General features: G+C 44.1%; 1 protein-coding gene across 1 annotated transcript; it reads right to left on the bottom strand.

The window, feature by feature from the left end:
* Positions 1-7,526: 7,526 nt before the first annotated feature.
* LOC140206989 (uncharacterized) lies at positions 7,527-17,414 on the bottom strand. The gene is made up of 2 exons (XM_072275306.1): positions 17,314-17,414; positions 7,527-13,944 (listed from the first exon to the last, which is right to left on the bottom strand). The coding sequence occupies exon 2, from the start codon at positions 13,558-13,560 to the stop codon at positions 12,286-12,288; it is 1,275 nt and encodes a 424-aa protein (XP_072131407.1). The 5' UTR covers positions 13,561-13,944; positions 17,314-17,414; the 3' UTR covers positions 7,527-12,285.
* Positions 17,415-23,167: the final 5,753 nt, after the last annotated feature.

Raw genomic sequence — 23,167 nt, 5'->3', positions numbered from 1 at the left:
TCACCCCAGCCGACTCACAGGTGAAGTGTCGCCTCACCTGGAAGGACTGTCTGGGGCCCTGAATGGTGGTGAGGGAGGAAGTGTAAGGGCATGTGTAGCACTTGTTCCGCTTACAAGGATAAGTGCCAGGAGGGAGATCAGTGGGGAGGGATAGGGGGGATGAATGGACAAGGGAGTCACGTAGGGAATGATCCCTGTGGAAAGCAGCGGGGGGGGGAGGGAAAGATGTGCTTAGTGGTGGAATCCCGTTGGAGGTGGCGGAAGTTATGGAGAATTATATGTTGGACCCAGAAGCTGGTGGGGTGGTAGGTGGGGACAAGGGGAACCCTATTCCTAGTGAGGTGGCGGGAGGATAGAGTGAGACCAGATGTGCGTGAATTGGGAGAGATATGTTTGAGAGCAGAGTTGATAGTGGAAGAAGGGAAGCCCCTTTCTTTAAAAAAGGAGGACATCTCCCGCGTCCTGGAATGAAAAGCCTCATCCTGAGAGCAGATGCAGCGGAGATGGAGGAATTGCGAGAAGGGGATGGCATTTTTTCAAGGGACAGGGTGAGAAGAGGAATAGTCCAGATAGCTGTGAGAGTCAGTAGGCTACAGTAGTGATTCTTGCCTTTGTTGTGTTTGTTAACTATTAAGCTCTGTTTGGCAGTTTTTTTTTCAACCTTGAACTAAATTTTGTCCATAGATGCTGCCTGACATGCTGAGCTCCTCCAGCACTTTGTGTAGTTCTTTAGATTTCTAACATCTGCAGGTCCTCTTGTTTCCCAGATACTTACATGCCTCTTGAAAGAACAAGCTGGTAGTGGGGTTGTGTGGCTCTTCTGGTAAAATTAAAGTTGGAAGGTGTAGAATCTGTGGGTAGAATTAAGGAACAATAAATGTAAAAAAAAAAGTCCCTGATGGGAATTGTATGGAGACCTCCAAACAGTAGTAAGTATGCGGTCCACAGATTACACAGGGAGGTAGAAAATGCGTGCCAAAAGGGCAATGTTACAATCGTCATGAGGGATTGTCATGCAGGTGATTAGGAAAATTAGGATGGTGTTGGTCTCAAGAGGAGGAATTCCTGGAATGCCTACAAGATGCTTTTTTAGAGCAGCTCGAGTTTGAGCCCACTTGGGGATCAGCTATTCTGGATTGGGTGTTGTAATGAACCTGAATTAATTAGGTCACTTCAGTTCAAAGAACCCTTAAGGGAAAGTGATCTTAATGTGATCAAATTCACCCTGACATTAGAGAAGGAGAAGCCAATGTCAGATGTGCAATAAGGAGAATTAGAGAGGCATAAGAAAATAAAAGATCAAAATTGATTTGAAAAGCACATGGGCAGGGATGAAAACAGAGCAGCAATGGCTGGAATTTCTGGAAGCAATTCAGAAGGCACAGGATATATACATCACAAAGAGGAAATAGTATTCTAAAGGTGAGGTGACAAAACCGTGGCTGATAAGAGAAACCAAAGACAACATAAATACCAAAGAGAGTGCAGAGAGCAAAAATTACCAGGAAGTTAGAGGATTGGGAAGCTTTTAAAAACCAACAGAATGCAACTAAAATAAATAAGAAGGGGAAGATGGAATACATAGGTGAGCTAGGCAGTAGTATTAAAAAGGATACCAAATTTTTCTTCAGCTACATATAGTGTAAAAGACAGGCGGAAGTGCATGTCAGACCACTGAAAAATGATGCTGGAGAGTTAGTAATGGGGTGGGGGTGCAAGATGATGGCAGATGAACTGAATAAGTATTGTACATCACTCTTATCTGTCGGAGACACTGGCAGGAATATGAAAGTCCCAGATGTCAGTGGTCAGAATGTGTAAAGTTACGTTACTCGGGAGAAGGTTCTTGGGAAACAGAGATGGTCTGAAGGTAAATAAATCACCTGGACCAGATGGTGTACACCCCAGAGATATGAAAGTGGTGGCTGAAGAGATGTGGAGGCATTGGAAATGATCTTTCGAGAATCGTTAAGGAAATGATATCCTAGAAAGTTTTTCCCTTCACTACTCGCCCTCTCCCAGTTTCACCTATCACCTCCAACTTCTTCCACCCCTCTCACCCCCACACTTCTTCCTCTGACATCTCATCTTTTTTTCCCTGTCCTGATGAAGGGTCTCTGACCTAAACGTCAACTGTTTACTATTTCCCATATATGCTGTCTGGCCTCCTAGGTTCCTCCAGCATTTTGTGTATGTGTTGCCTGGATTTCCAGCATCCACAGATTTTCTCCTGTTTTGATAAAAACAAAAGTGGGGTCATATAAAATAGCAAGAAAATAGTGGGAAGTTGGAGGATTGGAAAGCTTTTAAATAACCAGCAGGAGACTACTGAAAAAAACACACAGGAGAGACAAGATGAAAAATTCAGGTAAGTGAGCCAATAATATCAAGCATCAAAATTTCTTTTTCAGATACATAAAGAGTAAAAGGGAGGCACGAGCTGATACTGAACCGCTGGAAGATGATGCTGGCGAGTTAGTAATAGAGCAAAGAAATAGCAGCCAAATGTAATAAGTATTTTGTGTCAATCTTCACTGTGTAAAACACAAGCAGTATAAGACGATAAAATATAGGAGCAGAGTTAGGCCATTCAGCCCCATCGAGTCTGCTCCGCCATTCTATCATGGCTGATCATTGTTCAGACTCAACCCCATGCACCTGCCTCCTTGATATATTCTGTACTGCCCTGACTGATCAGGCAAGATTTCCCTGTACAGAAGCTATGCTGGCTTTGACTTATTTTATCATTAGTCTACTTGTAGCCCAAAACCTCATCTGTTATAATAGACTCAAACACTTTCCCAGCCACCGAGGTTAGGCTAACTGGATTATAATTTGCTTTCTTTTGCCTTCCTCCGTTTTCAAAGAGTGGATTGACATTTGCAATCTTCCTGTCCTCCAGGACCAGACCAGGATCAAGTGATTCTTGACAGGTCATGACCAATGCGTCTGTTATCTCTTCAGCAACCTCTATCAGGACTCTGGGATGTAGTCCATCTGGTCCAGGTGACTTATCCACTTTAAGAACCTGAGTTTGCCTAGCACGTTTTCCTTTGTAACAGCAATGGCACTCACTCCTCCTCCCTGACACTCACGGATCTCTGGCACACTGCTAGAGTCTTCCACAGAGAAGACGGAAGCAAAGTCCCTATCAAGTTCATCTACCATCTCTTCCCCATGTCTACCTCATGAGCATCACTTTCCAGCGGTCCAATATCAACTCTCGCCTCCCTTTCGCATTTTTATAACTAGTTTATATTATTGTCTAGTTTGCCCATATATTTTACCTTTAGCATTCTCATCTATTTTTCGTTGCCTGTTTTGGATTTTAAAAGCTACGCAATTATCTAACTTCCTACTCACTTTTGCTACCTTATATGCACTTTCCTTCACATTTATACAGTCCTTAACTTCCTTTGTCAGCCACAGTAGCCTTGCCCCGCTGTTTGAGAGCTACTTCATCGGGACACATCGATCCTGTACATTATGAACTATTCTCAGAAACGTCAGCCATTTCTGCTCTGGTATCATCCCCACGAGTATCCTTCTCCAATCCACCTGGGGAATCACCTCTCTCATGCCTCTGTTATTCCCTTTGTTCCATTGCAATACTACGCATGTGACCTATGCTTCTCCCTCAGAAATTGCAGTAGGAATTGAATCATATTATTGTCCCTGCCTTCTAATGGTTCCTTTACATTAACCTTCCTAATAAGATCTGGGTTATTACACAATACCCAATCAAAGATTGTAGTTCCCCGAGTAGGCTCAACCATCAGCAGCTCTAAAAAGCCCTTTCGTAGGAATTTGATACATTCCCTCTCTTCCGATCTGACACAAAGCTGACTTTCCCAATTGTCCTACAGATTGAAGTAACCCACTACAATTGTGTCATTAAATTTATTACATAAATGCCAACCATTTGGGAGTAACTGGGGCAGAAGTGAGGTTACATGCTTTTACCCAGGAGAGAAGGTGTTTCGGAAGCTGAAAGGCCTGAAGGTAGATAAGACTCCTGGACAAGAACGTGAACACCCCGGGATTCAGAAAGAGATAGCTGAAGAGATTGTGAAGTTATTAGAGTTATAGAACACCACAACACAGGAAAATGCCATTCGGCCAATCTAGTCTGTGCCAAAGCTGCCGAGTTCCAACAACTTCCACCTGGACAATAGCCCTCCATATCCTTCTCATCCATGGACCAAAGGAAACTTCTCTTAAAGGTTGAAATCATCCCTGCCACTTGTTCTGGCAGCTCATTGCACACTGTCCCTGCCTCTGAATGAATAATTTCCCCCTTAGTTTTCTCTTAAAATGTATCAAGAATCACTAGATTTGGGAACGGTTCTGGTAGACTAGAAAGTACAAATGTCACTCCACTCTTTAAGAGAGGGAGGCAGAATAAAGGAGTTATAGGACAGTTCGGCTGACCACAGTGGTCAGGAAGGTGATAGTGTGTATTATGGGTGAGTTTTTTGGGTACTGTAGTTGGGGACGCCTGATGAAGTAGGGCAAACTCAGCAGGACTCCTTTGGAGGAAATTATGTCTGACAAATGTCTTGGAATACTTTGAGGAAATAACAGGCAGGATAGATAAAGCAGAGCCAGTGGATGTTGTTTTGCTTGGATTTTCAGATGATCTTTAACAAGGTACCCCATGATAGGCTCACTGAGAAAGTAAGGAGGCATGCTGTGCCTCAGGGATCTGTTCTGGGACCCCTACTCTTTTTATAAATGACCTGGATGAGGAAGTGGAGCGATGGGTTAGTAAATTTGCTGATGACACAAAGGTTGGGGGTGTTGTGAATAGTGTGGAGGCCTGTCAGAGGTTACATCGGACATTGATAGGGTGCAAAACTGGGCTGTAAAGTGGCAGATGGAGTTAACCCCAGATAAGTGTTTCTATGTACATTTTGGTAGGTCAAATATTATGGCAGAATATAGTATTAATGGTAAGACTCTTGGCAGTGCCAAGGATCAGAGCGACCTTGAGGTCCGAGTCTATAGGACACTCAAAACTGCTATGCACGTTGACTCTGTGGTTAAAAAGACATATGGTGCATTGACCTTTATCAATCGCGGAATTGAACTTAGGAGCTGAGAGGTAATGTTGCAGCTATATAGGACCCTGGTTAGGCCCCACTTGGAGTACTGTGCTCAATCCTGGTTGCCTCACTACAGGAAGGATGTGGAAACTATACAAGGGTGCAGAGGAGATTTACAAGGATGTTGACTGGATTGGGGAGCATGCTGTATGAGAATAGGTTGAGTGAACTCGGCCTCTTCTCCTTGGAGCGACGGAGGAGAGGTTACAGCGGGACTTTGATAGGATGCAAAACTTGGCTGAGAAGTGACAGATGGAGTTCAAGCTGGAGGATGAGAGGTGACCTGATAGGGGTGTACAAGATGATGAGAGGCATTGATCATGTGGATTGTCAGAGGCTTTTCCGAGGGCTGAAATTGCTATCACAAGAGTACACAGGTTTAAGGTGCTGGGGAGTAGGGACAGAGGAGATTGTCAGGGGTAAGTATTTTACTCAGAGAGTGGTGAGTGTGTGGAATGGGCTGCCGGCAATGGTGGTGGAAGTGGATATGAAAGGGTCTTTAAAGAGACTTTTGAATAGGTACAGGGAGCTGAGCAAATTAGAGGGCTATGGGTAAACCTAGGTAATTTTAAGGTAAGGACATGTTCGGCACAGCTTTGTGGGCTGAAGGGTCTGAATTGTGCTGTAGGTTTTCTATGTTTCTATGAACATACATTTTGTGTCAGTAACAGATTTGGAAATGTTGGATTTGGTCTCTCAGCCAAATAGTTGACACAGTTTGGGAACAACTGGACTCCGAGCACCGGTCTCTACAACACCGACTGGGACATCCTGCAGGCCCGGGAAGGGTCTGGTTATTCCTTGTATTTGAAGACACAGACACCAGGAACAGGAGCAGGCCTCTCGGCCCCTCCACACCGTCCTGTCATTCAATAAAACCTCGGACCGGTCCACCCGGGCCCCCAACGCGACTCCCATCCCCACTTTGCCCGGACCATTGGCCCCGCTTGCAGGGCAACAGTCTGCCGGTGTTTGCCCCCCAATGTGGTGAATCGCCACCACCGTGGGCTCAGACATTTCCACAGATGAGCCCCTCCTGTCCCCACCGGGACAAACATCCTGTCCGCCCCCTCTCTCACCGTCTTCATCCTCTCCCTCCCCGGGGAACCGGCATCAAACCGACGGGCCGAGCGGTCTCCTCCTACCTCTCAGCGATACATCAGACTCCGGCCGCAGGAGACGCTTCACAAACGCCCCAACTTCCCTCGGAGGGAAATGGAAATAAATCAGAAAGCGGACATTTACTTTGGGATTTGTTCCGCTTTAACGGACAGGTCGCGCTGCGCCAGAGGACGGGGTAACGCCCCCTCGGCTGGTCCGCCTCCACTATTGGGTGTAACCAGTGATTGACATCGCTTCGCACCAATGGGAATAGCGCAGCTCCGCAATCAGTTCAATTCCTCTGTTGACTGCTCGGGGAGGGGGCGTGGCTCGTGCTGAGTAGCTCAGCCGTTAAACCGAAAAAGTTCGAGCACAGCAGCGCGTGTGTGACGTAAGGCACCGTGCTCGTGACAGCAGATGCAGATACGGGGAGACCATGGGTGACGTCAGGCGCGTGGGAGGGGCTGTTGTGTGACGTCACGTGAGAGGAGCGCTTCAATTTTAAAACACCTTTTGTTGGGTCCGATCTGGAACAACAAAATTAAATTCGGGTTTCATCGGGACCGGATCCGGTGTTGTGAGATGTGTCCGGCTGTGCCGTGTTGTTGGTGGAGTGGGCAGCGGGGTGTTCGTCTCCGGGCTCTCCTCAGCCCCGCTTTTCACTTTGCGACCGAGCCCGGACCGTGGATCAATTCCTTGTGGTTCTGCAGGGGGTTTGGGGCGAAGGGACAGTCTGTCTGTCTGTCTGTCTGTCTGTGTGGGTCGGGGTTATGAGTGGGTGTGGGTGTGGGTCCCGGGACAAATTAACTTGTAAACACCGGACCATCTGGTGAATTGGATCAGACAGCTTCGCTCGCCTGTCCTTTCAGGAAACAACAATTCTCTCTTCATATTAATGACTGTCTAAACTTGCTGTGAACAAGATTATGTGTTACAAGATTGTGAGTTACAGAGTCTAGGACAGCTGTCACCGTCATGGGCTGCGAGTGCAGACAGGGATTGGGGTCACTGAGCTGTGCATCAGAGAAGGACACGGGTTTGTACAGCCTCCTGTGGGGTAGAAATGTCCACACGGTGAATTCGGATCTGCTGGCACATCGAGAGTCTGAAAGGGAAAGGGAATAGGGAAGGGGCTGAGCAGAGAGTTTTAACAGGGGAACCTGTTCAGGGGTGGAGGGGTACAGCAGCTGTCTGATAGATCGTTTTAATTGTTTTTTATAATCTGACAGATGGTGACTGAGGAAGAAGCTTGTTGACGGAGGATAGCCGGAGGCGAGCAGGTCAGACACGGAATCAGGATTTGAATTGAATTGACTTTATTTCTTATATCCATCAGGGGTAAAAATCTTCACATTACGTCTCCACCTAAATGTGCAACGTGCAGTCATAGTAATTTATAATAGTTTACAATAAATAAAACAGACAATGTAATATAGAGTACACTCAAATCTCTGTGAGTTCATCAGTCTGACGGCCTGGTGGAAGAAGCTGTCCCGGAGCCTGTTGGTCCTGGCTTTTATGTTGCGGTACCGCTTCCCGTCCCGGATGGTATCAGGAGAGAGACAGTGATGTGATTTCCTGTGTCACGGGTACAGACATTCATCTCAAGTGAGGAGTTTGTGTGGAGATGCAGCTTCCCTGGAGGTGGAGGAAAGAGGACACACCAACAGGTGGAACCAGCTGTGGGAAGACATGGTTTGTCAGGTCTGATGATGAGCTGAATGTACCATAACCTTCAGACTGAATCAGAAAACCATTCTGAGGGTATTTGAAATGTCAGAAGCAGGGGAGATGTGATCACATGTGCAGAGGGCAGGGGTTGTGTCTCCATCAGACCCTCAGTGAGATGGTTCAAGTTATAATGTGCAGGGATGAAAGCACAGTGTTTGGGGCCGGATTTCATCACTGATTCTGACACAGTGAGAGGGTTAGTTTTGCCGTAAGGAGGAAACATTAATGGAGAAAGAGACAGGAACTTCATCAATTCTACACGGGTCCCATTTATCAGCACTTGGCTCTTAGCCGACTGTATCTCGGCAGTTTCTTTCTTTCTTTTCAAATCTTTTTATTATTATTCAAAAATAACACGAGTACATCAAAGTAAGCGATACTTACAATGTCTCAAGGAAAAAAACATTATTTTCTAGATTGAAAAATTTTGTTGATATTAAATAGAAACCCTACTCAGCAGGAAAAAGTGGGGGGAAACCCCATTAGGTGTACAACCCGGAGCCATGCGTCATACAAAAAGCTTCTAAAAATAAACAGCAATCCGCCAGCAAGAAAAAAAAATATATACCAAAATTTACAATTAGATCGTGGAGGAAATCTACCAATTAACTCAAATAATAATAACGAGCAAATGAATCCCATCTTTTCTCAAAATCAAATAAAGGTTCAAAGGTTCGACTTCGAATTTTCTCCAAACTAAGACATAGCATCACTTGAGAGAAACATTGTGACAAAGTGGGAGCTGATGTATCCTTCCACTTCAACAAAATGGCCCTCCCAGCTATCAAAGTAACAAATGCAATAACATGTTGGTCAGATATAGAGAGACCACGGATATTTTGAGGAATTATTCCAAAAAGCACAGTTAATTTGTTAAGTTGTAAATTAATTTTAAGCGCTTTAGAAATTGTCGAAAAAACTGACTTCCAGAACTGTTCCTGTATAGAACAAGACCAAAACATGTGTGTCAGCATAGCTGTCTCAGTTTTACATCTATCACAATAACTATCAACATTAGGAAATATTTTAGACAGTCTCTCCTTCATCAAAGGGTAACGATGTACAATTTTAAATTGAATAGTGAATGACGAGCGTATATTGAAGAAGAGTTCAGCTTCAGAATCCGTGTCCAATCCTTCGTCATAAGAGATAAATTGAGTTCCTTCTCCCAATCTTGTTTAATCTTAAATAAAGAACACTTATCCCATTGTAATAAAAAAAATATAATTTCTTCCAATAAACCCTTCGTCAAAGGGTTCATACTCATAATAGTATCTAACAGGTCAGCCTCCAATACGCAAGGAAAATTATTTAAATATCTTTGTAAGAAATGTCTAACTTGAAGGTATTGTAAAAAGTGTGAGTATGAAAGATAATATTTATCAACTAATCGTTCAGAAGACACCAATCTATCTTCTTTAAAAAAAACAAAAAAAACCCCTTTATTTTTCCAAAGTAAAAAAATTGGATCACTCAAAGGCGGCTTAAAAAAGTAATTTTGATAAATTAAACTACAAAGTTTAAATTTTTTAAGATTAAAATTTTCAAAAATTGCAAAACTGGAGCCAAGTGTGTAATGAATGCTTAATCACAGGGTATGGATTTAAATTAACAACTTTAGCTAATTGTATAGGTAAAGCAACTCCTGATAACGAGGTTCAGTAAAACTGTTTCACAGCTTTCAATTCCAGGTCTACCCAAATTGGCCAATCATTCTTATCAACCCAATATAACCAAAAGGACATGTATCACACATTAACAGCCCAGTAATACATTCTTAAATTAGGCAAAGTGAGACCTCCATCCCTTTTCAACTTTTGTAAGTGACAATTACTAATTCTTGGTCTTTTATTATTCCAAATAAAAGTTAAAATAATAGAATCAATCTGATCAAAGAAACTTCTTAGTCAATAAAACAGGGATATTCTGAAATAAATATAAACATTTTGGGAAAATCATCATTTTAACTATATGGATACGACCGACAAGTGAAAAGGTAAGTGGACTCCACCTATTAAATCAATACTTCATAGAGTCTACCAAAGGAACAAAATTGGCTTTATAAAGATCCTTATATTTTTTAGTGATTATAACACCTAAATATCTGAAAGAATCTGTGACTTTGAAAGGAGTATTATCATTTATAGAGGCAGGTTCATTTAAAGGAAACTATTCACTTTTACTAACATTTATTTTATATCCTGAAAAATCTCCAAATTTATTGAATAATTTTAGCAAGGCAGGAATAGATTCTTCGGGATTAGATACATAAACCAATAAATAGTCAGCGTAAAGAGAAATCTTATGAATGGTCTCATTCACAAAAATCCCATGAATATTTTTAGCTTCACGAAGAGCAATACCAAGGGGTTCTAATATTAAAGTAAATAACAAAGGACTTGATGGACAACCTTGTCTTGTCCCCTGTGAAATCTGAAAAAAAGGAGACCTACAGTTGTTATTGACAACAGTAGCAATAGGAGCTTTATATATCGTTCCAAACCAATTATTAAAATTAACACCAAAGCCAAATTTCTCTGAAACATTAAAGAAATATTTCAACTCGATCAAATGCTTTTTCAGCATCCAAAGAGACGACGCATTGTGGAGTTTTAAAAGAGGATAAATATATAATGTTAAGTAGTCTCCAAACATTTGAAAAGGAAAAACGACCCTTTATAAAGCCTATTTGATCTTTAAAAATAATTTTACCCAAAATATTATCTAACCAATTGGCCATTATCTTTGACAGAATCTTAGCATCGACTTTCAATAATGAAATAGGTCTATATGAAGTACGGTCAGTAGGATCTTTATCCTTTTTAAGAATTAAAGAAATAGAAGCCTCATAGAAAGTAGAGGGTAAATCACCTTTCAAAACAGAATCCTTAGACATTTCCAACATATATCCGGAAAAAGCAATTTTCCAATTTTTTTACAAAATTCTCCAGGACAGCCATCAAGTCCAGCGGCCTTACCAGATTGCATTGAAAAAATAGCTTTATGAATTTCGGCTTCAGTAATTTGGGCATCAAGAGTCTGTACAGACAGAGTGGTCCCTGGCTTCGTATGCTATCATAGGTTGCTTGCCTTTTATTTTGGGCTTTCAGGGAGGTGGGCGGGGTTAGAATTAGGAGTTTTTTTTTTCCTCTTGGGTGGTTCTGGAGCATGGGTGTTTTCTATGTGGTTGTATTCTTCATCACCACCATTTTTGATCATCCTGTATTGGTATGTGCTCTGTGCAGGTATAAAGTATAATAAAATTATAATATGGTATTTAAACAGATTAATGTAATAAGTTGGAATGTTTGTGGTTGGAATCATCCTATTAAACGAAAAATAGACAAAACTATTAACTGATTCCAAACTGATATAATTTTTGCTCAAGAGACACATATCAGGGCAGGAGATCTAAATAGATTTTTTTTGGATGGTGGAGAGGTTTGCAGTTCCACTCTACTTCTCAGAGTAAAACTAAAGGCATGTCCATCTTTATTAAATCTAATATATTTATTCAAGAGGATATTGAGTCAGATTCGAATGGTAGATTTTTAATTGTCAAAGGAGTGATCTGTAACAGAAAAATTGTTTTGGTCAATCTGTATGGTCCTAACTTAGATGATCCTTCTTTTTTTAGAAAAGATATTTGCTTTACTGCCTGATTCAAATGAATATATGTGATAATGGGTGGGGATTTTAACTGTTGTTTAAATCCTATGATTGACAAGAGCTCATCCAATCAGCGACTTCCAACTCACTCTGTGTCACTTATTAACTCCTTTTTGATCAATTTTGGATTGATCGAATTATGGAGATATCTGCACCCCGGTAACAGAGAATATTCTTTCTTTTCACATGTTTACAAAAAATATTCGAGGATTGATTATATTATAATCAATCCCCGCTTCCTGCCTAGTGTTAAAAATTGTGAAAATGACGCTATTGCTATATCTGATCATGCACCTTTGAGTTTGTGTTTTGAATTTATGTCATTCTTGCCTGCTCAACATAGCACATGGCACATGTCTCAGACATTATTGCAAAACTCTGACTTTGTTGGTTTTATTGAAACCCAGATAAAAGAATTCTTTCATTTTAATGATATAGTGGGTACGTCCAAATGAATTATATGGGATACATTTAAAGCATTTTTGCATGGCCAGATCATTTCTTATTCAGCTAAGCTTAAAAAACAGACTAAAGTAGAATTAGATAAGATTGGGCTGGGAGGCTATCACCACCTATATTAAGCTGCTAGCCTAAGCGAGAGTTACATATGTTCAGATAACTGAGTGAATTGCTTCCCACATTCAGAGCAGGTGAACAGCCTCATTCCAGCTCAATCAACTCAATGATGCACATAGGGTTGATTTGGCTGAGAGAATCTCTTCCCAAAGTCTGAGCAGGTGAACAGCCTCTCCCCAGTGTGAACTGACTGATGTCTCTGCAGGGAGGATGATTCAGAGAATCCCTGCCCACAGACTGAGCAGGTGAATGGCCACTCCCCGGTGTGAAGTGACTGGTGTTTCAGTAAGTGAGAAGACAAAGTGAATCCCTTCCCACAGTCTGAGCAGGTGAATGGCCTCTCTCCGTTGTGAACTCGCTCATGTACCTTCAGTTTAGATGACAAAGTGAATCCCTTCCCACAGTCTGAGCAGGTGAACGGCCTCTCTCCGGTATGTACTCGCTGATGTACCTTTAGTTCGGATGACTGCATGAATCCCTTCCCACAGTCTGAACAGGTGAACGGCCTCTCCCCAGTGTGAACTCTCTGATGTACCTTCAGTTGGGATGATGAATTGAATCCTTTCCCACAGTCTGAGCAGGTGAATGGCCTCTCCCCAGTGTGAACTCTGTGATGTACCTTCAGTTGGGATGAGCAAGTGAATCCCTTCCCACAGTCTGAGCAGGTGAACGGCCGCTCCCCAGTGTGAATTCTCTGGTGCTCTTGCAGGTTTGATGCCTGACTGAATCCCTTCCCACAGACTGAGCATGTGAACGGCCTCTCCCCAGTGTGAACTCTCTGGTGTACCTTCAGATTAGATAACCAAGTGAATCCCTTCCCACAGTCCGAGCAAACGAACGGCCGCTCCCTGGTGTGAACTCGCTGGTGTGCCATTAGGTCAGATGACCGAGTGAATCCCTTCCCACAGCCTGAGCAGGTGAATGGCCTCTCTCCAGTGTGAACTCTCTGATGTTCCTTCAGCTGAGCTGATCGAGTGAATCCCTTCCCACACACTGAGCAGGTGAATGGCCTCTCTCCAGTGTGAACTGACTGGTGTGCTTGTAGGCTAGTCGACTCAGTGAATCCCTTCCCACAGTCGAAGCAGGTGAACGGTCTCTCTCCAGTGTGAACTCGCTGGTGTCTCTGTAGATTAGATGAAGAATTGAATCCCTTCCCACAGTCCAAGCAGATGAATGGCCTCTCTCCAGTGTGAACTCGCTGGTGAGTCAGTAGGGTGGATGACTGATTGAATCCCTTCCCACAGTCTGAGCAGGAGAACGGCCTCTCTCCAGTGTGAACTCTCTGATGTACCTTCAGTTTAGAAGAGCAAGTAAATCCCTTCCCACCTTCCGGGCAGGTGAATGGCCACTCGCCCGTGTGAACCCGCTGGTGAGCCATTTGGTCAGATGACCGAGTGAATCCTTCCCCACAAATTCAGCAGATGACCAGCCTCTGCCCAGTGTGAACTGACTGGTGTGTCCACAGGTGAGAAGACCCACCACAGAACAGGTGAATGGCCTTGTCCCAGTGTGAACTTGCTGATGTACCTTCATGAGATGACCTTGAATCCCCACAGTTTAAAAAGGTGAACGGCCACTCCCCTGTGTAAACTGACAGGCCTGCCAGTCGGTCAGATGATCGAGTGAATCCCTCCTCACAGTCTGAGCAGGAAGGATGATCAAGTGAATCCCTTGCTCCACTTCTTATAAGCGTGGACAGAGACAGCAAAACTGGCGTGTTGTGTTCGAGATCCTCATAGATAAATTCCTTGTCGTTTTTAACCTGAAAAAAGATTTATAAAATCCATCAGTGGGTGAAGGACAACATTTCAGATGAGATCACTTTAGTCACCAAGGTGTGATCTGCCATCACACTGTTTCTGTGAGATTCAACCCAAGTTGGAGAGAGAAATCATCTTCTATCTGGGCACAGTGCTGGTATCTGGAATGACCATCAAACTCTCTGATGCTCTTCCTGTCTCTATAAGAATGGGGCATTTCTGCCATCTCCAATCTGTGACCTGGCTCAGTTTGACTCTCTCCATTGGTATTATTCCCTGTTCCCACTGAGCTGCATGGGTGCCTGGCCCCACAGTAACTGAAAGACTCTCACACAAATAGCCTATGTTGACGGACGTGCAGCTGGGATTTTCTTTTATCTACTGTCAATTTACAGTGCCACAGTTTTAACGCCATGTAAACATTTCCTGCCCAGATGAATGGTTGGCCCGCACAGCTGTTAAAAGGAATTAAATGAACATTAGTATTATTTCTTGTTCTTGTCACAGAGTCACAGAAAAGTACAACACAGAAGCAGGCACTTTGGCCCATCTAGCTTGTGTTGAACTATTTAACCTATCTACACCCATACCCCTACCATCCAGATACCAATACAAACCTCTTAAATGTTGAAATTGTGCTCACATGCACCAGTTGGGCTGTCTGCTCATTCCACACCTGGATGACTGCCTGTGTGAAGACGTTTACCTGCATGTTCCCCTTAATATTACACCTTTCACCTTCAACCCATGGCCTCTGTTTGGCGTCCCACACCATCTCAGTGGAAAAAGCCAGCTTGCGCTTACCCCATCTATAACCCTCACAATTTTGATACACTTCCATCAAATCTCGCCTCAATCTTCTACATTCCAAGGAATAAAGCCCAGACCTGTTCAATCTCTCCTCATAACCCAAGTCCTCCAGACCTGGCAACATACTTGCAAATTTTCTCTGAACTCTTTCAACCTCTTTTACATCTTCCTGTAGGTTGCTGACCAAACTGCACACAATACTCCAAGTTAGTCCTCACCAATGTCTTGTACAACATCAACATAACATCCATCTCCTGTACTCAGTACTTTGGTTTATGAAGGCCAATGTGCCAAAATCTTTCTTTCTATCCCTATCAAACTGTGACACCACTATCAGTGAAATATAGACCTGTATTCCCAGACCCCTTTCTTCTACAACACTTCTCAGTGCCCTACCAGTCACTGTGCAATTCTAGGTCCTACTAAGGTGCCACACTTCACACTTGTGAGCATTAAATTCCATTTTATGTTTCTCAACCCATTTTCCCAGCTGGTCTAGATCACACTGCAAGCCATGATAATCTTCCTCGCTGTCCACTACACCACCAATCTTGGTGTCATCCACAACTTTGCTGATCCAGTTAACCACACTATCATCCAGATTACTGATATAGATGACAAACAACAACAGATCCAGCACTGATCCCTGTGGCACACCACTAGTCACAGGCCTCCAGTCAGAGAGGCAACCATCTGCTACCACAGTCTGGCTTCTCCCAAAGACAGTGTATCATCCAATTTACTATCCCATCTTGAATGCTGAGTGACTGAACCTTCTTGACCAACCTCCCATATGTGACTTTGTCAAGTGCCTTGCTAAAGTCCATGTAGACAACATCCACTGCCTTGCCTTCGTCCACTTGCCTGATATCATCCTCGAGAGACTCTATAAGATTGGTTAGACATGACCTACCATGCACAAAACCATGCTGCCTATCTCTAATCAGAACACATCTATCCAAATACTTATATATCCAGTTGCTGCACATATGTTCCAATAACTCTCCCACTACTGATGTCAAGCTCACTAACATAAAATTTTCTTGTTTACCTTTAGAGCCTTTCTTGAACAGCAGAACAACACTGGCTGTCCTCCAATCCTCCAGTACCTCACCTGTCACTAAGGATGATTTAAATATTTGTGCTTGGGCCCCAACAATTTTTGCACTTGTCTTCCGCAGCGTCCCAGGGAACAACTTGTCAGGCCCTGGGGATTTATCCATGGTAATTTGCCTTAAGACAACAAACACCTCCACATCTGTAATCTGTACAGGGTCCTTTCTAACTCTCACACAGTTTCGTGTGTCCTGCACCTTGGGTGCAATGCACCTCTCTTCATGACATATCTATCACTCCCTTCAACTCCTGGATGATCTGGAATTCATCCATTTCCAGCTCCAACTCCCGAACGTGCAGGGTTACAAGCTGCAGCTGGATGCACATCTTATAGGTGAGGGTGTCAAGGACACTGGAAGTCTCTCCAGCTTCCCACCAATGTCCCGTCCAATTTGTAATGACCGGTGTGCCAAAAAATCTTGCCTGTGCAATTTTTACCCATTGACAACATGTGCACACTGAACTTTAAATAGAGAGGTATTTATTTTAACAGCTAGCAAATGAGAACTCTGATGCCCTCTGGGTTTGATTGAGTTCATCTGCACTCTCACACAACCTATACAGCAGGCCTGTAGAGGGTTACGAAGGATTTTCTCGCCAGACCTTTTGCACACCGTCCATATCTGATTTGCTCGCTAAATGATGCTTTAAAAAGTCAGATTTCCAAAATCACTCCACTTCCTCGCACTTGCAAATTCTCCAGCAACTTTTGCATTGCCACAACACACACAGGTAACACCGGTTTCTGTATTGTACATAAATATTTCCCCTGAACCCTCCCCCAGGGGACTGATGACCAATGAATATGAACGGAAGGGCAGGTCTCATTGGAGAATGGCACATTTGTGTGTGAAAGCTACTTGTTGATCAGGACAAAGGCGTTTGATATCATTATGTACCCAGAGAGAATGGGTCAAAACATGTTCCCACGGGTACAAAGGTCCAGAACAAGAGGAGGCAGAACAAGCAACACACACAAAATGCTGGAGGAGCTCAGCAGGACAGACAGCATTATGGAAAACAGTACTAATGCTGAGTTCCTCCAGCAATTTTGTGTGTGTTGCTTGGATTTCCAGAGTTCCTCCAGCAATTTTGTGTGTGTTGCTTGGATTTCCAATATCTGCAGGTTTTCTCGTTTGTGATTGAAGGCAGAACAGAGGTGTTTTTTTCTCAGCTGGTGATGTAAAAGATTTTGTTCCCTTTCTCCGAGTTCCCAATCCTTGCATTTAGACAGCTGGAGCTCAGCTCTGTCTGAGAGATCCATCGGTTCCCATTCCCTCATCAGCCGGAAGCTCCCCGGGGCCCATGTACGGATCGTGGGGCTGAGAGAGAGGGAAGAGAACAGGACTGTCCCGGGATTATGGTTCACGGTGTCCGGAGCTCACAGCAATTGTCCCGAATTCGGTGTTGAAAACCCCCACCCGCAGCCGGGGAATATCTCTTACCTGGAGCCGATTTCTCGAGGCCTTTGAGTACTGCGCGCATGCGCAATTTTCAGGAACAGACTGCAATTCAATCGGTGTTTCAGCGACAGTGAAGATTGTTGCGCAGAGCTTTCTGGGTCATCACGGAGCCATTAAAAGTTTCTGCAAGCACAGGTTCCATGTCCATACCTCAGGTTTTTTTGTGTGTAGAAAACTCAGCAGCTCTTTTAATGCAGAAAGCAGCTCCCATAAGCAATGCATAAACTATCAGCAAACTTTCCGCGTGTCTAATGCCAAAGTAGAACCTTGTTACAAATGCAGATATGAAACACAAGAGATTCTACTGTTGCTGGAAATGTAAACACACACACACACATAATGCTGGAAGAACTCCGCAGTTCAGGCACCAACTAAGCAGAGGAGTACACAATCTAGGCATGCTGAAGGGACTCGGCCTAAACGTTGCCTATTTACTCCTCTCCACATTTGCAGCCTGATCTGTTGATTTCCTCCAGTATTTTGCTGAAATTAACCACCTTTTTTTTCAATCAAACAGTTTCAAAATGTTTCTGATCTTTCATTTGTAGCCATATTCTGCTGGTTGGATTCCTCTTCCTCCTCGTCCTTGTAAACTCTTAATTCCCATCTCTTTCTGGAGCCCCAACACACTGATTCAAGCTGGTAACTCTTTGGTTTCTGACTCTACACAATCGAAGATTCATTTGCTCATCTGCTGTCAGACTTTAGAGGCGCATTTAAGCAAACCAGCTGTCTGAGGCACAGACCTTTGAAATGAGTGAAAATGACACAAAACTTTGAAAAGAGCAGGGAAGAAGGAGTTTAACCGCCTTAGACCAGAGCCCTGAAGAACGTTAAAACCACAGTGAGCTCATTGTGTTATTCAGCCTGGACAGAAGCATGCAGGAAATTCATGCAGGTGTATAGGATGATGAGAGGCATTGGTTGTGTGGATAGTCAGAGGCTTTTCCCAGGGCTGAAACGGCTAACACAAGGGGGCATAGGCTTAAGGTGTTTGGAGGTAGGTACAGAGGAGATGTCAGAGCTACGTTTTTTAAACAAAGTGTGGTGTGTGTGTGGAATGCACTGCCTACGACGGTGATAGAGGCGGATACAACAAGGTCTTTTAAGAGACTCTTAAATAGGTACATGGAGATTAAGAAAATAGAGGCCTATGCGGTAGGGTAATTCTAGGCAGGTTCCAGAGTAAGTTACATGGTCGTGACATCATTTAGAGCCAAAGGATATGTCATGTGCTATAGATTTCTATGATTCTCTGAAATTCATGGAAAATCTCCTATCCCACGGAGTGGTGACTAGTTGCAACCTGTCATCACAGGGAGAGTGAGAGGGGAACAGCAGGGATAGATTTTGATATACTGATATGGAACAGAAACATGGACAGGGACCAGATGGGCCGAGAGGACTCTCTAGTGTACATTGTGAGTGGGGTAGAGACAGTAAGTACCTGAGACACGGGATTTGATATAGAACTGATTTATCTTTCACAGATCCACAATATTAAACATCAGTCTAGTTTAAGGCTAACATCAGCAGAACAGACTCCTCCAATGCTCAGTGACCAGGGTTCAGTCCTGGGTGCGATGAGCAGCCGCAAGAACTGCAGAACCTGACAGTAACAGTCCCTCATGAACCTGCAGCTGCCTTCAGTCACCATATTGGTGAAACATTTAACACAAAACCATGCATTTGAGAATTTAGACATTTCTATTTTTCTGAGCTTCTCATAAATGTGTACAGTTTAGTTAAGCTTTGCTCCAGAATTACCACACAATTAAAAGTTTATTACATTTTTTTTATTTTTAGTTTTGCACCACTTACGTAATTTAGCTATTTAATATGTATATTATAGTAATTCACAATTGTTAAAATCTATTGCTATGAATTAGGTTCTACTGCTGCCGCAGAGACAACGAATGTCATGACATTTGCCGGTGCTATTAAACCTGATTCTGATATTGATATGGGAGACCCCCCACCGGTCACCTGATCCCAGTTACCGCAGATTGTAATGCGAGATTGAAGCCTTTTCTACTTACCTGCATTCCTCAGAAATGACAATAGTTCAGATAAGTTTCCTTCTGCGGTTTCAAAACAGAAGCTCAGTCTGTCTAATATTTCCACACAATTAAAATGGGGAGGAATGCAGCAAGAATGTGCCGGTTATGAGGATCTTTGAGTACATGGCCTGTTTTTCCTTGCAGTCATGGGCAGAGCAGTAGCCATAAGAAGGCGTGAAGTATCGACAAGAAGCTCAGAGACCTCGGCCTTCACCCTGCCTTCTGTAGCTGGATCCTGGACATCCTGTCAGATCGCCGGCAGGTGGTAAGAGTGGGCTCCCTCACCTCTGTCTCTCTGACCCTTAGCACACATACCCCACAGGGTTGTCTCCTTGGCGCCCTCCTTTACTCTCTGTATTCCCATGATTTGCGTCGTCACCCACAGATCCAATCTGCTAATTAAATTCGCTGACGACACTACACTGATTGGCATAATCTCAAATAATAACGAGGCAGCCTACAGAGAAGAAGTCATCACCCCGACACAGTGGTATCAAGAAAACAACCTCTCCCTCAATGTCACAGAAACAAAGGAGCTGGTTGTGGACTCCAGGAGGAATGGAGACAGGGACCAAATTCAACATTTCCAAGTCTGTTATTGACACAAAATGCACATTTTAATATTGATCACGACACAATGTATTTTACATATTGTTAATAACATAAAACGTATTTATAGGTTGTTACTGACAGAGAATCGTATAATTTGTGTTCCGTGTGTTATCTGAATGTACTTGCCTGTGATGCTGCCACAAGTCAGTGTTTCTCTGTCCCTGTACCTTCCCGTACTTGTGAACTTGGCAGCTCGGTTGGTCGAATGTGTGAGACAGTACACTGTTAAATGCAAAACCCTGAACAGTGTTGATGATTAGAGGAATTTAGACTCCAGGTTCATCGCTCCCTGAAAGAGACTGCACAGATTGATCGGGTGGTTAAGAAGGCAAATGACGCGGTTGTCTTTATTAGTTGAAGCACTGAGTTGAAAAGTCGGGAAGTTGTGTTGCGGCTGTTGCGAGCCTGCGGTCGGACTGTGACTGTGTCTTTAAGAGCGCCGGAGTGAGGAGGCGGGACTATGACGTCAGTCACAGGCTGACGGCGCTGACTGTGGATTTAACCATAAGAGAGAGAGAGCGATCTGCAGACAGGCAGTCGGCCAGTCTAGAGAGAGAGAGACTGGAAAAGCTGATAGCTTCAGTTTGTCGGAATGAAATGTTTGGACACCGGGAAGTCCCGCTCGGCACGGATAGTTCAAAGGTTAATTTATTATCAAAGTAGGTATCCATAAATAACTCTGAGTTTTTTTCTCCTCCAGAGAGTCACGAAACAAGGAAAGAAAGGCTTTCAGAGCGAAAAAAATCAAACTCCCACCCCACCCCCGCATAAAAAAGAACGGCATCCCGATCATCAACCCCCAAAACCCACCCCTCCCACAAAAGGGAAAAATAACATCCATCCCCCCGAAAAAACAACCCGACCCCGCACAACTGCGGAGGAGCCGGTGTCACCGGTGTAGAGGAGCCGCATCGGGAGCAGCGGACACAACGGGCGACCCCGGGAGATTCACAGGTGAAGGGTCGCCTCACCTGGAAGGATGTTTGGACAACGGAGAGAGTTCGGCCGTCCGGCCCTTTCACTGTGACCCCCGAACTCCACATCAAATCCGTCCAAACGAATCTGGGTGAACTTTAATGACCAATAAATATAATTCCTCTCTTTGATCAGCTGTCTGAATGATTCCCTGACTCTGAGAGGAAGGGGTGTCTATGATCCACATTGTCAGGGTGTTGAGTTTACCAGGAGACAAAGACTGCAGGGACGGGAGGTTTTCTGGTCACTAATACACTGTGTGTGGACCCCGCTGGCAATTCTGGTGTTGTGACCCGAATCGAGACAAACACCACGCTGCCCACTCCACCAACAACACGGCACAGCCGGACACATAACAGGGGACTTTACATCTCACAACACTGGATTCAGTGATGAAACCCGTGATTAATGTTGTTGTCCCACTGAAATCATAAGAAATGTCCATTCAGGTGTTTTTAATTACAAGCGCTCCCCCACAGATGACGTCACACATGGTTCCCCCCCGCGCGTACCTGACGTCACACACGCGCTGCTCTGCTCGTGCTGAGGCGGTTTAACGGCTGAGCTACCGACCACGAGACCCCTCCACCCCTCTCCTCCGCTGCGCTGTAGTCATTGGCCCGAGGCGATGTCAATCACTGTTTCCGCCCAATAGCGGAGGCGGACCAGCCGAGAGGGCGTTACCCCGCTGGCATCTCTTCTCAAAGAGGAACAAATCCCAAAGTAAATGTCCGCTTTCTGATTTATTTCCATTTCCCTCCGAGGGAAGTTGGGGCGTTTGTGAAGCGTCTCCTGCGGCCGGAGTCTGATGTATCGCTGAGAGGTAGGAGGAGACCGCTCGGCCCGTCGGTTTGATGCCGGTTCCCCGGGGAGGGAGAGGATGAAGACGGTGAGAGAGGGGGCGGACAGGATGTTTGTCCCGGTGGGGACAGGAGGGGCTCATCTGTGGAAATGTCTGAGCCCACGGTGGTGGCGATTCACCACATTGGGGGGCAAACACCGGCAGACTGTTGCCCTGCAAGCGGGGACAGGAGTGGAGTTGGGAGGGTGGGTGAGGAGAGGAGATTTCGGGTAGTGGGGGTAAGATCTCGAAAGATGATTGCTAATGGCTCCACATCCCTTCAGCCACCTCTTTCAGATCTCTGGTGTGTTCACCATCTGGTCCAGGTGATCTATTTACCTTCAGACCATCTCTGTTTCCCAAGAAACTTCTCCTGAGTAACGTAACTTTACACATTCTGACCACTGACATCTGGGACTTTCATATTCCTGCCAGTGTCTCCGACAGATAAGAGTGATGTACAATACTTATTCAGTTCATCAGTTCACCTTGCACCCCCACCCCATTAATACCTCTCCAGCATCATTTCCCAGTGGTTTCCACCTCTCTTTTACACCATATGTACCTGAAGAAAAATTTAGTATCCTCTTTAATATTACTGCCTAGCTCACCTATGTGTTCCATCTTTTCCCTTATTTATTTTAGTTGCATTCTGTTGGTTTTTAAAAGCTTCCCAATCCTCTAACTTCCTAGAAATTTTTGCTCTATGCTCTGTGTTTGTTTTTTATGTCGTCTTTGGTTTCTCAAATTTCAACCATTGCTGCTCTGTTTTCATCCCTGCCCATCTTTTTTCAAATCAATTTTGACCAATTCTGCTCTCATGCCTCTGTAATTCTCTTTATTCCACATCGGACTTTAGCTTCTCCTTCTCTAATGTCAGGGTGAATTTGATCATATTAAGATCACTTGCCCCTCAGGGTTCTTTGAACTTAAGTGACCTAATTAAATCCGGTTCATTACAACACCCAATCCAGAATAGCTGTTCCCCAAGTGGGTTCAACCATGAGCTGCTCTGAAAAAGCATCTTGTAGGAACTCTACGAATTTCTCCTCTTGAGACCAACACCATCCCAATTTTCCTTATCACCTGCATGACAATCCTCCATGACTATTGTAACATTGCCCTTTTGGCACACATTTTCTATCTCCCATTTTATTTTGTGGACCACATACTTACTGCTGTTTGGGGGTCTCCATACAATTCCCATCAAGGATTTTTTTTTTTTTACATTTGCTGCTCCTTAAATCTACCCACAGATTCTACACCTTGCAACCCTATGCCACCTCTTTCTAATGATTTTGTTTAATATTTTACCAACAGAGCCACACAACCCCACTACCAGCTTGTT

The sequence above is a fragment of the Mobula birostris genome, chromosome 13, assembly GCF_030028105.1.
Source record: "Mobula birostris isolate sMobBir1 chromosome 13, sMobBir1.hap1, whole genome shotgun sequence".
Classification (NCBI taxonomy): Eukaryota; Metazoa; Chordata; class Chondrichthyes; order Myliobatiformes; family Myliobatidae; genus Mobula; species Mobula birostris.
The sequence above is the reverse complement of the archived record's forward strand: the minus strand, read 5'-3'. Positions and strand labels throughout refer to the sequence as shown.

What these genes read in the sequence shown, in the direction of transcription:
- LOC140206989 (XM_072275306.1), bottom strand. Translation starts at nt 13,560, where the DNA reads ATGGCTCACCAGCGGGTTCACACGGGCGAGTGGCCATTCACCTGCCCG.